Source organism: Nerophis ophidion, linkage group LG07 (genome assembly GCF_033978795.1).
Source record: "Nerophis ophidion isolate RoL-2023_Sa linkage group LG07, RoL_Noph_v1.0, whole genome shotgun sequence".
Classification (NCBI taxonomy): Eukaryota; Metazoa; Chordata; class Actinopteri; order Syngnathiformes; family Syngnathidae; genus Nerophis; species Nerophis ophidion.
In genome coordinates, this window is record NC_084617.1 from 35,670,717 (window position 1) to 35,686,775 (window position 16,059).

At 40.1% G+C, this 16,059-nt stretch overlaps 1 protein-coding gene across 1 annotated transcript in view; it reads left to right on the top strand.

Moving 5' to 3' along the window:
- The window catches only part of LOC133556299 (collagen alpha-1(XXVII) chain B-like), a 202,646-nt gene that overhangs the window by 50,257 nt on the left and 136,330 nt on the right, over window positions 1-16,059 (top strand). Inside the window, exons 7-8 of the mRNA XM_061906106.1 lie at window positions 4,203-4,256; window positions 4,320-4,373. Of these exons, the coding sequence (XP_061762090.1) occupies window positions 4,203-4,256; window positions 4,320-4,373 (108 nt within the window). The remainder of the gene's footprint in view (window positions 1-4,202; window positions 4,257-4,319; window positions 4,374-16,059) is intronic.

Below are 16,059 nucleotides of genomic sequence, written 5' to 3' on the forward strand. Positions count from 1 at the left end.
GCTTGGTGCGGGTGTGGGTGTGTGTGGGGCGGGGGGGCGTGTCTGTGTTTACTAAAAAGACATCATCGCGGAGCAGAAGCCGAGTTTCTTAACATGGAGATGTTTTCACTACTTTTCTTTTGTCGAGCACAAAGAAAAGAACATTTTAATTAAATATAAGTTGTGTCTTGGATCAAAGATCCTATCTACTGCCCAAAACATCAATTCAAATCTGCTGAAACAGCTACAAAAGCAACAAAGCTAGTAAAGAGAGACACACTTCACCTCCACCTCCAACAGCGGCTGGATTTTAACTGAGGGACTGCTATCCCAGACAACATTGATAGACCCATTGCAGTGTATATGCTAGAGACAAGCAGGCTATTTCTACAGTGGAGTCACCCGCTTTCAGACAGCTAATTAGCATGATATCGGGCATCAAACAGCAAATGGCACGGAGAACATGTTCCAAGTAACTGGACACAGTGGACAGTCAGTACATAAAAATGAAAAGCGAGCTAAAGAAAACACTCCAAACTCTGCTTCTGCTCACCATTCAGCACTGAAGGTAAACACACTCTGTAAATTCTCTTTCATTCTGGACTTTTAGAGTGTTTGATTTTCACATCACTCTAAATGCATAGACTATAAAGTTCACAAACATAAAGAGGGATCCTAGTGGGCCAGGTCAATCTTTCTTTATCAGTGCGACATGTAAGTACTGTAAGTATGTTAAAAACTGGCAACTCAGTGACCAGAATTAAAAAAAAAAAAAATGGTGGTACTGCCTTTCCCTTTACATTTAAAAACACCATCAATTTTACGGTAAAATTCCAGTGACGAAGTTGCCATTTTTTTCCGGCATAAAAACAGTGGTACTGTTTTTCCATTTACCGTAATATGTTGGGGAAATAATATCTATATTTTACAGTAAAATTCTTGTGAGTAAGTTGCTAAGTTGTATTTTTTTTTACTGTAATAGTTTTTTTTTACAGTGTAGGTAAAAAAAAAATAAATAAATAAAAAATATATATATATATATACATATACACATAAATACTTTATACACACATATATACATACATACAAAATGGATACATGGATGATACAGCAGAGGATTGGGAGAATGTCATGTGGTCAGATGAAACCAAAATAGAATTTTTTGGTATAAACTCAACTCGTCGTGTTTGGAGGAAGAAGAATACTGAGTTGCATCCCAAGAACACCATACCTACGGTGAAGCATGGGGGTGGAAACATCATGCTTTGGGGCTGTTTTTCTGCTAAGGGGATAGGACGATTGATCCGTGTTAAGGAAAGAATGAATGGGGCCATGTATCGTGAGATTTTGAGCCAAAACCTCCTTCCATCAGTGAGAGCTTTGAATGGTTGACCAAATACTTATTTTCCACCATAATTTACAAATAAATTCTTTAAAATTCCTGCAATAGGAATTCCTGGATTTTTTTTTCACATTCTGTCTCTGACAGTTGAAGTGTACCTATGATGAAAATTACAGACCTCTGTCATCATTTTAAGTGGGAGAACTTGCACAATCGGTGGCTGACTAAATACTTTTTTGCCCCACTGTATATTACACTTTTATATGTTGTTGCAATCCTGTGTTTTTTGAGGTCAAACCGTTGACAGCATATTCCTAAAATCACAAAGTGACTCAATGTTACTACAAAAAAAAAACATTTAAAATATTGCAACTTTCTTTCAAAATACAGCAGGGACCAAAAAGATTCTCAGAATAATTCTTCCACTTTGTACCGCGTTGTAGTGTTTCTTAAACTGGTTCCTATCAGGACCGAGGGCATGCAGATGTTTAAATAAAACTTCTCCCCTGAGGTCGTATTCTTCCTCTCTTTTATGTAAAAAAAAAATGGAATCTCAATATTAACTGCTGTTGTTTTAATGATTCAGATCATTAGAAAAGGCAGGAGTCACATGAACAGAACACTCAAACAAGGCTCGCATGTGTATTTTGTTCGACTATGCTGAGAGTTGAAGTGGAAAAAGTCCACTCACTCCTTAGCTAGCAGCAACTCTTCCAACCTCTTCAAAATCCTCTTTTGGGGGGGGGGGGGGGAGGAGACTAATTTACAATTGCTTCACATCAGCATGTGTTCCAGCTTTGATTTGTTGAGAGAGCAGCCTGCTAAGACTAATATGTCACTGTAGAGACTTTATAGGCTGGAAAGTGAGTTCTGCTTTCATGTCAGGTGAATCCATTCAAATGCGCCACTTTTCAACATGTTCCAGCGGTCATGAAGACGTCACACGGATTTGCCGATGTCATCATGAATTGTCACAAGATGAAGTGTTTTTAGCAGAAGAAAATTAAGATAAATAAGGTTTTCGGTAAAGAAGTCACGTCTCGGACTAACATCTCAAAACAGTCTTCTGGAAATAGAAGCCACAACTTGATGTGTGCATGCTGGTGCTCTCTGACAAGCAATCAGATACGGAGAAGATTCCCACCAAAGGCCCTGAATACACACACTAAATAGCGTACTGTACTAGAGTTGTACAATATACCAGTACTAGTATAGTATTGTGGTACTAACTAATCAAAAAAAGTACTATACTCTGTTTGAAAAGTACCGGTTCCACATATTTTATTTGTTGTTTTTTTTTATAACATGCCTGACGGCGCGTCGTGACATTGCTGGTTTTAGGAGCAGAGGAGCATGTTTGGCAGCGCACACACACGGAGTACTCACAAGCAGACACAGTGTGTAGACAGAAAAGGGAGAATAGACACATTTTGGTGTAAAAAGTAAGTATAAAGGTGAAGTTATAACACTGAAACACCCTCAGGAAGAGGTGCTTTAAGTTATGGCACTTTAACTTTAACTTTAATCCTGGCCTCCATGGCGACAAATAGAGTAAGTTTCTTACAAGTACCATTATCACTGGAGGACGAGGTATAGCTAAACATGGTTCACTACACACCCTAGGAGGATACAATAGCTCACCGGCGTCACCACTAACAAAAGCTAGCGCGCCTGAATGTAAACAAATGCCATGGGTGGATCTACACCCGACATCCACTGTAATGATACCAAGTACAATAGCGTAGGTTGAAACCCCGGTTGAGTCACACCAAAGACTATAAAATGGGACCCGTTGCCTCCCTGCTTGGCACTCAGCATCAAGGTCTGGAATTGGGGGTTAAATCGCCAAAAGTTATTCCCGGGCACGTCCACCGCTGCTACTCACTGCTCCCCTCACCTCCCAGGGGGTGAACAAGGGGATGGGTCGAATGCAGAGGACACATTTCAGCACACCTAGTGTGTGTGACAATCATTGAAAAAAAGACAAAAAAAATAGGTTTTAATCCTAAAACTTTTTTTTCCCTTTTTTTTTAAATTCACATAATGTTTATAAAGTTAGTAAATACGTCCCGGGACACATGAGGACTTTGAATATGACCAATGTATGATCCTGTAACTACTTGGTATCAGATTGATACCTAAATGTGTGGTATCATCCAAAATTAATGTAAAGTATCAAAGAAGAGAAGAATAAGTGAATATTACATTGTACCAGAAGTGTAGATAGAATATCTTCAAATAGAAAATAAGTAGATATTAACAGTAAATGAACAAGTAGTTTAATAATCATTTTTTACAGTTTTTCCCTCATAATGTAAATACAATAATAGGTAGATAAATGACATAATATGTTACTGCATACGTCAGCAGACTAATTAGGAGTCTTTGTTTGTTTACTTACTACTAAAAGACAAGTTGTCTAGTATGTTCACTATTTTATTTAAGGAATAAATTACAATAATAAACATATGTTTAATGTACCCTAAGATTATTGGTGAAAATAAAGATAATAGTGAAATTTTTTGTGGTCTCCTTTATTTAGAAAAGTATCGAAAATTACATTTTGGTACCGGTACCAAAATATTGGTATCGGGACAACACTACACTGCAGATGTCAAGTTGCATCCTCCTTAGAAAATAAGTTAATTCCGAGCAAACCAATTGTGTCACTTTTTTTCCAGGCTGTTTTCTGGCACATTATTCAGCCTGAGCTGACTTACAATGCATCCTGCAGTACTGCCCGAAAAGGGAGAAGAATGTTCACAGTCCCTCCTGGCCGACTTCCTGGAGGGCACAGGCGGGCGTACTGTAAATAAAATAGTGCAAAGGCAAACAAAATGTCCGGGGGGACCGAGTCAAAGTCTGCTCTTTTCCATTGCAGGGAGAAAAAGGCGACCCCGGAGTGTCCCGTGGTCTGGCCCCCAAAGGACAGAAAGTATGCCTTTCCTATCCCGGGTGATTGCTTCTTAGCACATGTGTGACCCCTTTGTCCTCGCAGGGACCGCCTGGTGTGGCAGGCCTGGCAGGACCGCCCGGCCCGCATGGGCGAAAGGTACCGTCTGTTTTTGTCTGCACGTGTCCTCAAGTCATCTGTTAGATGTTACAGGCCCATGTATCTGCTGGCAGACCTCCAAAAATATCCAGCATCTCCGCTCTAATCCGGAATGCGTGTTCCGGCGCCAAAAAGCGGATGTTCGGCTGTTGCTTGGAAAGCGGCCTAACGTAACGCAGGAACACACCTGTGTCGACTCACTGCTGTTTGTGCCATTAAAGTCTGCCTCTGACTCGCTAAAGTGCAAAACCCCAAAAGCAGCGAAGTTGTCACATTGTGTAAATGGTGAATAAAAATAGAATACAATGATTTGCAAATCCTTTTCAACTTATATTCAATTGAATTGATAGAAAGATAAGATACTTAATGTTAGAACTGGAAAACATTGTTATTTTTTGCTCATTTGGAGTTTGATGCCTGCAACATGTTTCAAAAAAGCTGGCACAAGTGAAAAACAAGACAGAGAAAGTTGATAAATCATCATCACTTGTATAGCGCTTTTCTACCTTCAAGGTACTCAAAGCGCTTTGACACTACTTCCACATTTACCCATTCACACACACATTCATACACTGATAGAGGGAGCTGGAATGCAAGACACTAACCAGCACCCTTCAGGAGCAAGTGTGAAGTGTCTTGCTCAGGACACAACGGACGTGACGAGGTTGGTACTAGGTGGGGATTGAACCAGGGACCCTCTGGTTGCGCACGGCCACTCTCCCGCTGCGCCACGTCGTCCCTATTGTTTAATTGTTTAAGAACAACATTTCTCAACCAGCTATTGCAAGGAATTTAGGGATTTCACCATCTACGGTCCAAAATATCATCAAAAGGTTCAGAAAATCTGGAGAAATCCCACCACGTAAGCGATGAAATTATGGCCCTTGGATCCCTCAGTCGGTAGTGCATCAAAAAGCCACATCGGTGTGTAAAGGATATCCCCACATGGGCTCAGGAACACTTCAGAAAACCACTGTCAGCAACTACAATTGGTCGCGACATCTGTAAGTACAAGTTAAAACTCTACTATGCAAAGCCAAAGCCATTTATCAACAACACCCAGAAACGCTTTGTTGGGCCCGAACTCATCTCAGATGGACTGATGTAAAGTGGAAAAGTGTTCTGTGGTCTGACGAGTCCACATTTCAAATGTTTTTGCAAACTGTGGACCAAAGAGGAAATGACCCATCCGGACTGTTCTAGGCGCAAAGTGTAAAAGCCATCATCTGTGATGTTATGGGGGTGTATTAGCTTAATTAACTTATTAACTTACACATCTGTGAAGGCACCATTAACACTGAATGGTACATACAGGTTTTGGAGCAACATATGTTGCCATCCAGGCAAGGTTATCATGGACGCCCCTGCTTATTTCACCAAGACAATGCCAAGCCACGTGTTACAACAGCGTGGCTTCGTAGTAAAAGATTGCGGGTACTAGACTGGCCTGCCTGTAGTCCAGAACTGTCTCCCATTGAAAATATGAAGGCTAAAATAGCAGAAGGGAGACTGTTGAACAACTTAAGCTGTACATCAAGCAAGAATGGGAAATAATTCCACTTCAAAAATGTGAATCCTCAGTTGCCAAACCTTTACTGAGTGTTGTTAAAAGGAAAGGCCGTGTAACACTGTGGTAAAATTGCCCCTGTGACAACTTTTTTGCAATGTGTTGCTGCCGTTAAATTATGAGTTAATGAATATTTGCAAAAAAAAGATAGTTTCTTAGTGTGAAGATGAAATATCTTGTCTTTGCAGTCTATTCAATTGAATATAAGTTGAAAAGGATTTGCAAATAATTGTATTCTGGTTTTATTTACCATTTACACAACGTGACAACTTCACTACTTTTGGGGTTTGTAGTATCCCTTTTACTACTGATGTGTGTGTAATTCTTTACATGCGACGTGTCAACCTGACAGTGATGACAAGGTCCTTCATGGCCTTGCACACGTTGCAATGGAGCCATGGCCTCTTCCCAAACTGTCTGGAATCATCCGTCCCAACTGCTTCTCAGTGCGAGCTTCCCTGCAGGTTGATTTACTTCCCAAATGGATAGCGAGGAAGTTGTAAACACTGCTTTGACATAAAGCATGTGCATACTTGACCTTCAATATGTAGCACACATGAAGAACTACAACACCCAATGCAGTGGAGTTGTCACGTTGTGTAAATGGTAAATAAAACAGAATACAATGATTTTCAAATCCTTTTCAACTTATATTTTATTGAATAGACTGCAAAGGCAAAATATTTAATGTTCACACTGAGAAACTTCAATTTAATGGCAGCAACATAGTGCAAAAAAGTTGTCACAGGGGCATTTTTACCACTGTGTTACATGGCCTTTCCTTTTAACAACACTCAGTAAAGGTTTGGGAACTGAGGAGACGCATTTTTGAAGTGGAATGATTTCCCTTCCTTGTTCGATGTACAGCTTAAGTTGTTCAACAGTCTCCCTTCTGCTACTTCAGCCTTCATATTGCACCACACATTTTCAAAGGGAGAGAGGTCTGGACTACAGGCAGGCCAGTCTAGTACCCCACACTCTTTTACTATGAAGCCACGCTGTTGTAACACGTGGCTTGGCATTGTCTTGCTGAAATAATCCATCAATCAATCAAAGTTTATTTATATAGCCCTAAATCCCAAGTGTCTCAAAGGACTGCATAGTCCACAACATTAATCAGGGCCGTCCATGATAATGTTGCTTGGATGGCAACGTGTTGCTCCAAAACCTGTATGTACCTTTCAGCATTAATGGTGCCTGCAAAGATGTGTAAGTTTTCCATGCCTTTGGGCACTAATACACCCCCATACCATCACAGATGCTGCCTTTTCCACTTTGCACCTAGACCAGTTCGGATGGTTCTTATCCTCTTTGGTCCGGAGGACACAACGTTCACTGTTTCCAAAAACAATTTGAAATATGGACTCATCAGACCACAGAACATTTTTCCACTTTGCATCAGTCCATCTTAGATGAACTCGGGTGTTGTTGATAAATGGCTTTGGCTTTGCATAGTACAGTTTTAACTTGCACCTATGATGTAGCGACCAACTGTGGTTACTGACAGTGGTTTTCTGAAGTGTTCCTGAGCCCATGTGGTGATATCCTTAACACACTGATGTCGCTTTTTGATGCAGTACCGCCTAAGGGATCCAAGGTAACGGAAATTCAATGTTACATGCAGTGATTTCTCCAGATTTTCTGACCCTTTTGATGATATTACGGAGCGTGGATGGTGAAATCCCTAAATTCCTTGCAGTGGCTGGTTGAGAAATGTTCTTAAACTGTTGGACAATTTGCTCATGCATTTGTAGACAAAGTGGTGACCCTCACCCCATCCTTGTTTGTGAATGACTGAGCATTTCATGGGAGTTGCTTTTATACCCAATCATGGTACCCACTTGTTCCCAATTAGCCAGTTAAACCTGTGGGATGTTCCAAATAAGTGTTTGATGAGCATTCCTCAACGTTCTCAGTCTTTTTTGCCACTTATGCCGTCTGTTTTTAAACAAGTTGCAGGCATCAAATTCCAAATGAGCTAATATTTGCAAAATGATTAAGTTTCTCAGTGTGAACATTAAATATCTTGTCTTTGCAGTCTATTCAATTGAATTTTAGTTGAAACTGATTTACAAATCACTGTATTCTGCTTTTGTTTACAATTTACACAATGTGACAACTTCACTGGTTTTGGGTTTGGTATTATGATCAATGTTTGTTACAAAACTAAATGTGGGACATAAATAATAATACAAGTGTTTGTATATAGCATATTATTGATTTTATTAATTTTATTATATTATTATTATGAAATGTTTAACACGTTCAGGGATATTTCACATGCCTTTATTGTATATATATTTGAACAGTGTTCATGTTGTGTACAAGGTTTAATTATAATAAGTTGTGTACATTACATTTCACATTTCTAGATCAGAGCCCAATTCCTCCTGGTTTTACTACATCTTGTATTTGAGATTGTTTCCAGGGTTAGGAAAAATAAAGGCTCGCTCTGTAAAATTGTCAATTTTTAAACAAATTTATAAAACATTTATTTTGCTGACCACTGACCGAAGAAATAATCAACTAAACTAACTATTCTATCCGCTCAAAGATAACATTCCTGGACAGACAGTATGGCTAATATTTTCATTTCTCACAGAAATATGTGGATGGTCGACATTACCCATCATTGCGACCGCTGTGAAATCATTTGTGCGTAACTGTGCCGGTTTTTCATGAACCTTCCAAACATGCTAACAATGGACGCAAAACAATTTCAGGCCTGATAAATCACATTGCAAGTGATAAATTATTACTCCTACAATTGTGGGTGTTATATAATGATCAGCATCAAGTTTGCATGTGTTTTGATACATACAGTGAGTACACATTAGGGTTGTCAGTGGTACCGAATCCAAAATGTATTTTGATACTTTTCGATACTTTTCTAAATAAAGGGGACCACAAAAAAATTCATTATTGTCTTTATTTGAACAAAACATCTTAGTGTACATGAAACATATGTTTAGTATTGTGATTTAGTCTTTAAATAAAATAGTGAGCATACTAGACAACTTGTCTTTTAGTAGTAAGTAAACAGACAAAGACTCCTAATTAGTCTGCTGACATATGCAGTAACATATTGTGTCATTTATCCCCCTTTTATTTTGTCTACATTATGAGGGACAAACTGTAAAAATGTATTATTAATCTATTTGTTCATTTACTGTTAATATCTGCTTATTTTCTGTTTGAACATATTCTATCTACACTTCTGTTAAAATGTAATAATCACTCATTCTTCTGTTGTTTGATACTTTACTTTAGTTTTGGATGGTACCACAAATTAAGGTATCGATCTGATACCAAGTAGTTACAGGATCATACATTGGTCATATTCAAAGTCCTCATGTGTCCAGGGACGTATTTCCATTTTTTTATAAATATAATGTGATTTTTTTTTGAAAACCAAAAGATTTTGTGATGCTAAACAAAACCAATGTAATCAAAGCAGTATTGACTAGATACGCTATTGTACTTGGTATCATTACAGTGGATGTCAGGTGTAGATCCACACATTGTGACACGAGTGAGCTATTGTATCCTCCTAGGGTGTGTAGTGAAGCATGTTTAGCTATTCCTCGTCCTCCAGTGACAATGTTACCGCAAAAAACATGCTTAATTTGTCACCATGGAGGGCAGGATTAGTGATTTAGAAGTAGCTAAAACACTGCAGACTGCGGATGGATGTTAGCCGCTAGCTAGCAAGCCATGTCTTAAAGCACCTCTTCCCGAGGGTGTTTCAGTGTTATAACTTCACCTTTATCTTTACTTTTTACACCAAAATGCGTCCATTCTCCCTTTTCTGTCTACACACTGTCTGCTTGTAAGTATTCAGTGTAGGTGCGCTGCCAAACATGCTCCTCTGCTGGTAAAACCAGCAATGTCATAACGTGACAACGCGCCGTCATGCCTGTTAAAAAGGTATAGTACCGAATATGATTTATCAGTATGGCGGTACAATCCCAGTACCAGTATACGGTACAACCCTATGACACATGTATTTTGTCCCTGCAAGGGATCATACTGCACAGTGGAAATTAATCTAGGATATACTTTTAGTGGTTAGTGTACTGCAGGATATATTTACCGTCCTCTAAAAATGAGTCATTATTGAACATGTACTGTCATAAAAAAATGTTGCTGAAATGTGAGGGGTAGGCTTACTTTATGTGGATTATGCATTGATGAATTGAACAATAGTAGACGGCCATAAAACCCTACCTCGTAACAGTCCCCCCACCCCCACCACCCCATAATTGGGCCAATTTTCCATAAGCTTGCACATAACTTTCTTCATAAAAGGCACTTTAGGTCTCTGCCAGGTCCTATAAGTGGGGCTCATTCTCACTATCTAAATGACCCCTGGGTGCAGTGGTGGTCAACATAAAGAAATGAAACACCCCCATTGGTCCTCATGGGTGGCACATTACATCCACCAACTGCAGTTCTTCTGGTTTTAAAGCATCGTACGACACAAGTTTTTGATATTTATTGAAGCATCTGCTTTTTTTTGCCATTTTTTTGCAATGTCATGATGGATGCAATGAGAATCACGGGCATACTCAATTAAATGTGAAGATTCCTTCTTGGTACAGTTTAGGGTTGTACGATATACCGGTACTAGTAATACTAATGAATAATATTCAATACTGCCGCCTCTAAAAATTATTGGTTATTCCCTGCGCCGCCTTTTTTTTAACACACGTGACATTACTGTTTTTAAGAGCAGAGGAGCATGTTCGGCAGCGCACCACACGGAGTACTTACAAGCAGACACAGTGTGTAGACAGAAAAGGGAGAATGGACGCATTTTGGCGTAAAAAGTAAAGATAAAGGTGAAGTTATAACACTGAAACGCCCTCAGGAAGAGGTGCTGTAAGACATGTCTAGCTAGCTAACAGCTAACATTCATCCGCAGTCGACAGTGTTTTAGCTACTTCTAAATCACTAAACCTCGCCTCCGTGGCGACAAATAAAGTAAGTTTCTTACAAGTACCATCATCACTGGAGGACAAGGAATAGCTTAACATGCTTCACTACACACCCTAGGACAGGGGTCGGCAACCCAAAATGTTGAAAGAGCCATATTGGACCAAAAATACTAAAACAAATCTGTCTGGAGCCGCAAAAAATGAAAAGCCATGGACTTAAAGGAAACTCCATCCATCCATCCATCTTCTTCCGCTTATCCGAGGTTGGGTCGCGGGCGTAGCAGCCTAAGCAGGCTTCCCTCTCCCCAGCCACTTCGTCTAGCTCTTCCCGGGGGATCCCGAGGCGTTCCCAGGCCAGCATGGAGACATAGTCTTCCCAACGTGTCCTGGGTCTTCCCCGTGGCCTCCTACCGGTTGGACGTGTCCTAAACACCTCCCTCGGGAGGCGTTCAGGTGGCATCCTGACCAGATGCCCGAACCACCTCATCTGGCTCTTCTCGATGTGGAGGAGCAGCGGCTTTACTTTGAGTTCTTCCCGGAAGACAGAGCTTCTCACCCTATCTCTAAGAGAGAGCCCCGCCACACGGCGGAGGAAACTCATTTCAGCTGCTTGTACCCGTGATCTTATCCTTTCGGTCATGACCCAAAGCTTATGACCATAGGTGAGGATGGGAACGTAGATCGACCGGTAAATTGAGAGCTTTGCCTTCCGGCTCAGCTCTTTCTTCACCACAACGGATCGGTACAACGTCTGCATTACTGAAGACGCCGCACCGATCCGCCTGTCGATCTAACGATCTACTCTTCCCTCACTCGTGAACAAGACTCCTAGGTACTTGAACTCTTCCACTTGGGGCAGGGTCTCCTCCCCAACCCGGAGATGGCACTCCACCCCTTTTCCGGGAGTAAAAGGAAACTAAAAGAGCTCAAATTTGCAACAAATGAGGCATAATGATGCAATATGTACATACAGCTAGCCTAAATAGCATGTTAGCATCGATTAGCTTGCAGTCATGCAGTGACTAAATATGTCTGATTAGCACTCCACACAAGTCAATAACATCAACAAAACTAACCTTTGTGCAATCCATGCACAACGTTTAAAATTTGGTGGACAAAATGAGACAGAAAAAGAAGTGGCATAAAACATGTCTTAGAAAGTCGGAGAAAGTTATACATTTAAACAAACTACGGTGAGTTCAAGGACCACCAAAATTAGTAGAACAAAACGGCGCTCGCCAAATACTCGAATCAGTGAAGCATGTTTAATACAAACAGTGTGCTTTATAGCAATTAGGGAGGTTTGTGTGTGTTAGTCCTTCTACAGAAACCAAATTAAAACAAAAAATATGTTTTTTTCCCCTCATCATTTCCATTTTTCATATATTTTTGAAAAAGCTCCAGAGAGCCACTAGGGCAGTGCTAAAGAGGCGCATGCGGCTCCAGAGCCGCGGGTTGCCGACCCCTGCACTAGGAGGACACAATAGCTCACCAGTATCACAATGTAAACAAATGCCATGGGTGACATCCACTGTAATGATACCAAGTTCAAGAGTGTATCCAGTCACTACTTCTATGATTACATTGATAATTTTTAGCATCACAAATTTTTTGGGGTTTAAAAAAAATTCACATTATGTTTATAAAGTCGGGAAATATGTCCCTGGACACATGAGGACTTTGAATATAACCAATGTATGATCCTGTAACTACTTGGTATCGGATCGATACCTACATTTGTGGTATCATCCAAAACTAATGTAAAGTATCAAAGAAGAGAAGAATAAGTGAGTATTACATTTTAACAGAAGTGTAGATAGAACATGTTAAAACAAAAAATAACCAGATATCGTATTATATCAAAAAGTATGGAAAATACATGTTGGTACTGGTACCAACATATTGGTTTGGGGACAACCCTGGTACAGTATGTGGGAAAAGGCCACACTGGGCAGGCGGTGAATATTGCATAGGGTTCATGAACCATTTGAATTAAAACAATGTGTTATGAAATCACACACCAGGGGAAAAACTATGATATGGTGCATTCGAGGCTTTATTCTTTCCCTATGAGTCATAGAGCATGTCGTCATGGGACGACGCTGATCTACTTCTTGATAAGTTATGGTAATAATATATCTCTGGGCGTCGTCAGACACATCTGGGTTAAACCTTTTCACAGGCTAAATATGTTGCAACTGCAAATGTGTCCAAATTGTCGTTGGCCAGTGAGTGCAAGCTTGACTGAGCTCGGGGCCGTCAGACACCTCATTGCACACACATGGACTCAATACTGACTGCAAATCATCTAAGTCATGCCGTATTGCTCCAAAACCCTTATGCAGCACTTTTTATACAACAAAACTGTGATACGGACCAATGCATGACCCCACCCGGTTCCTCATATTGAGCATTGGTGCTATGGCTCGTTAACGTGTTTTGTGCCGCATTAAGACATTTCTCAGACTTTGTGGTTTATTTTAAATCCCATTTTTTCGTTCAGATTATTTTGTGAAAATTATTCATTGCATTTGGCGATTTCTAAATTGAACCCCAAATTGGAAAAAATCTCGAAGAACCTTTCCGCTCTGCAAGGCGAAATTTGGATCAATTTGAGTGCCTCACTTTTAATATAATAAGTTAAATTCTTGTGTGGTTTGCACATGACTAAATTCTACAGGCAAAGAAAAAAGAAATGTTTTTTCTTCTATAATACATATGTGCTTTCACCATAGGTCACGTTACCTCGAAGCTAACAAAATGTATGCTGATTTCTCTTTTTTTCTTTTCAAAATAAGAATCAATAAGGGAACCGTTAATGGAAACCGAATTGTTTGGCTTTATCAATTCCCTTTCCCTACTCCCACTGTTACTTTCCCAGCATGGTTTGCAGCACAGTGCTTCAGGACACATTTCGAGTTAACACAATTGTGTATTATTCAGTCAGTGCAGGTTTTTGTAGGCGCTTTCAGATTGTATTGTTGTGGCCTAAAATGCCCGAATTCGATTTTTCCAGAAAGATGCGGCAAATTTTGTTGTATTTTGTGCTTCGAAAACATTGTTTCGACTTGTGATTTCATTACATATTTCATTGATAATTCAAGTGTTCCTTATAACCATATTTCTGCTGTGAAATAAGTCCACTTTGGCATATTTTCCAGCAAGACCCGTGCTCATCACAATTAAAAACGAACTGTGGTACGAAGCCCGCGCCCTCAATTTCGTCCATACAAGTGAGCACAAAATAGATAGATAAAGGTATTCATATTCTCTTTATGTCATATTATGATCCTACCGGTCCTGTTGTTTTTAAGTTACAGTTTTTATCCAATCAGAATTAAGCTAGCTTTTGTTGCCATGCTGTACCAAATCTGCCCTTCTGAATCAACAGTGCATTTAGTTGATAGATAGTTGCGATAGCAATCAGATCACCAGTTTACGCATCCTGTGATTGGATACTCACTGGTTAGAGCCGCGGTGGTACTATGCAGATCTGCAGAGCCGCACCCGGGATCGTTAGCGGGTGAATTTGAGAACACATAGGGTTGATAGACAGTTGCGATTGCCAATCAGATCACAAGTTGTTGACAGTCGTCTATCTAGGTAGCCTGATGTTAATGAAACTGTGATTGGATACTCAATTGTCCCTCCAAAGTGAGTACACAATCACAAGTTGCACTTTACTAAAAGCAGGAAGTGTTGCACCGTAGCCATACCCGGCCAGCGGAGAAATCAGCGGTACTCTCTTTTTTTGACTCAGAAAGAAGGAGAACAAAACAGTGATTAGGTGGTGGGTATATATTTGCAAGGCCATTTTTCAAGAAGGATATTTAAAGAGAAACTGCTTCTTGTGAGACCATGTCGGCGATGAAATGGGGAAATCTTCCGACTACGAGGGGTACCAGTGGCGTCGAATTGGTGCTACAAATTGTTGGTTCAAATACTTTATTTCTTTATTTTTTTACGTTTAATGTTTTTTTTTTTACAATTTGAAATCTGACAGTACCACATAAGATATGTCTTAATTACTGATGCGGGCTTATTGATTTTTAAATGCGCCAGAAAATAACCCGTTTTGTACACCGTTGATGCGTTTCAATACCCAGCGGTGCGTAAAGGTGTTCCTGTATGGTATTTTTCCAGCAATGGTCATGTGGTGACATCAATAATGATACACTATATTGCCATAAGTATTTGGCCAGCGCCTTTACTCACAAATGAACTTTAAGTGCCATCACATGGAATTGTCCAAAATGTTTTGGTATCCTCCTTTCACTGGAACTAAGGGGCCAAGCCCAACTCCTGCAAAACAAACCCCCATGCCATAATTCCTCCTCCACCAAATTTCACACTCAACACAATGCAGTCAGAAATGTAGCGTTCGCCTTGCAACCTCCAAATCCAGACTGGTCCATCAGATTGCCAGATGGAAAAGCGTGATTCATCGCTCCAGAGAACAGTCCAGCGGCGATAGAAAATAGAAGACAAAAGTCAGCGACTAAAACGATGACCTACAGCAGCATTTGTTGATATCTTCATCATTTTTGGGCTCACTTGCCATGAGAACTCCCTCCACTGACTGCGGGGAATGTGAAGTTTGCCTGGGAGTCGCTCTGCAAAATGAGCACTTGAAACTGACACTGTGCTTTCTTTATTTGCCTGACATCGTCATGGAGCTTGCTGCAAGAGCTGCTCATGAGCGCCTGCGTTCTTTGTTTGATGGCGCCGGCGACTTTTATTTGCCGACACCGCTTCCTCGGCAAAGGGAAGAAGACGTGGGAGACTCGCCGAGCGGGAATACGTTCTTTGTGAACTGGAAACGCCGTGGAAAGAACATCTTATTTTCTTGTCTGCCTGCTGCCTTGTTGTTGTCTCAGCTTGGAGAGGAAAAGGACCAAGGAAACATTTCATTAAGACTACTTTGGCAGAGGTCACATGACAACATCATAACTATGAGAATATAAATACATTTAGACGAATGGATGCGAATGTTGGCGTAATATATTATAATGTATATAAAACTAGTGAAGTTGTCATGTTGTGCAAATAGTAAATACAAAAATAATAGAATGATTTGCAAATCCTTTTCAACTTATATTCAATTGAATGGACTGCAAATACAAGATACTTAACATTCAAACTGGAAAACGTTGTTATTCTCTGCAAATATTTGTCATGATCT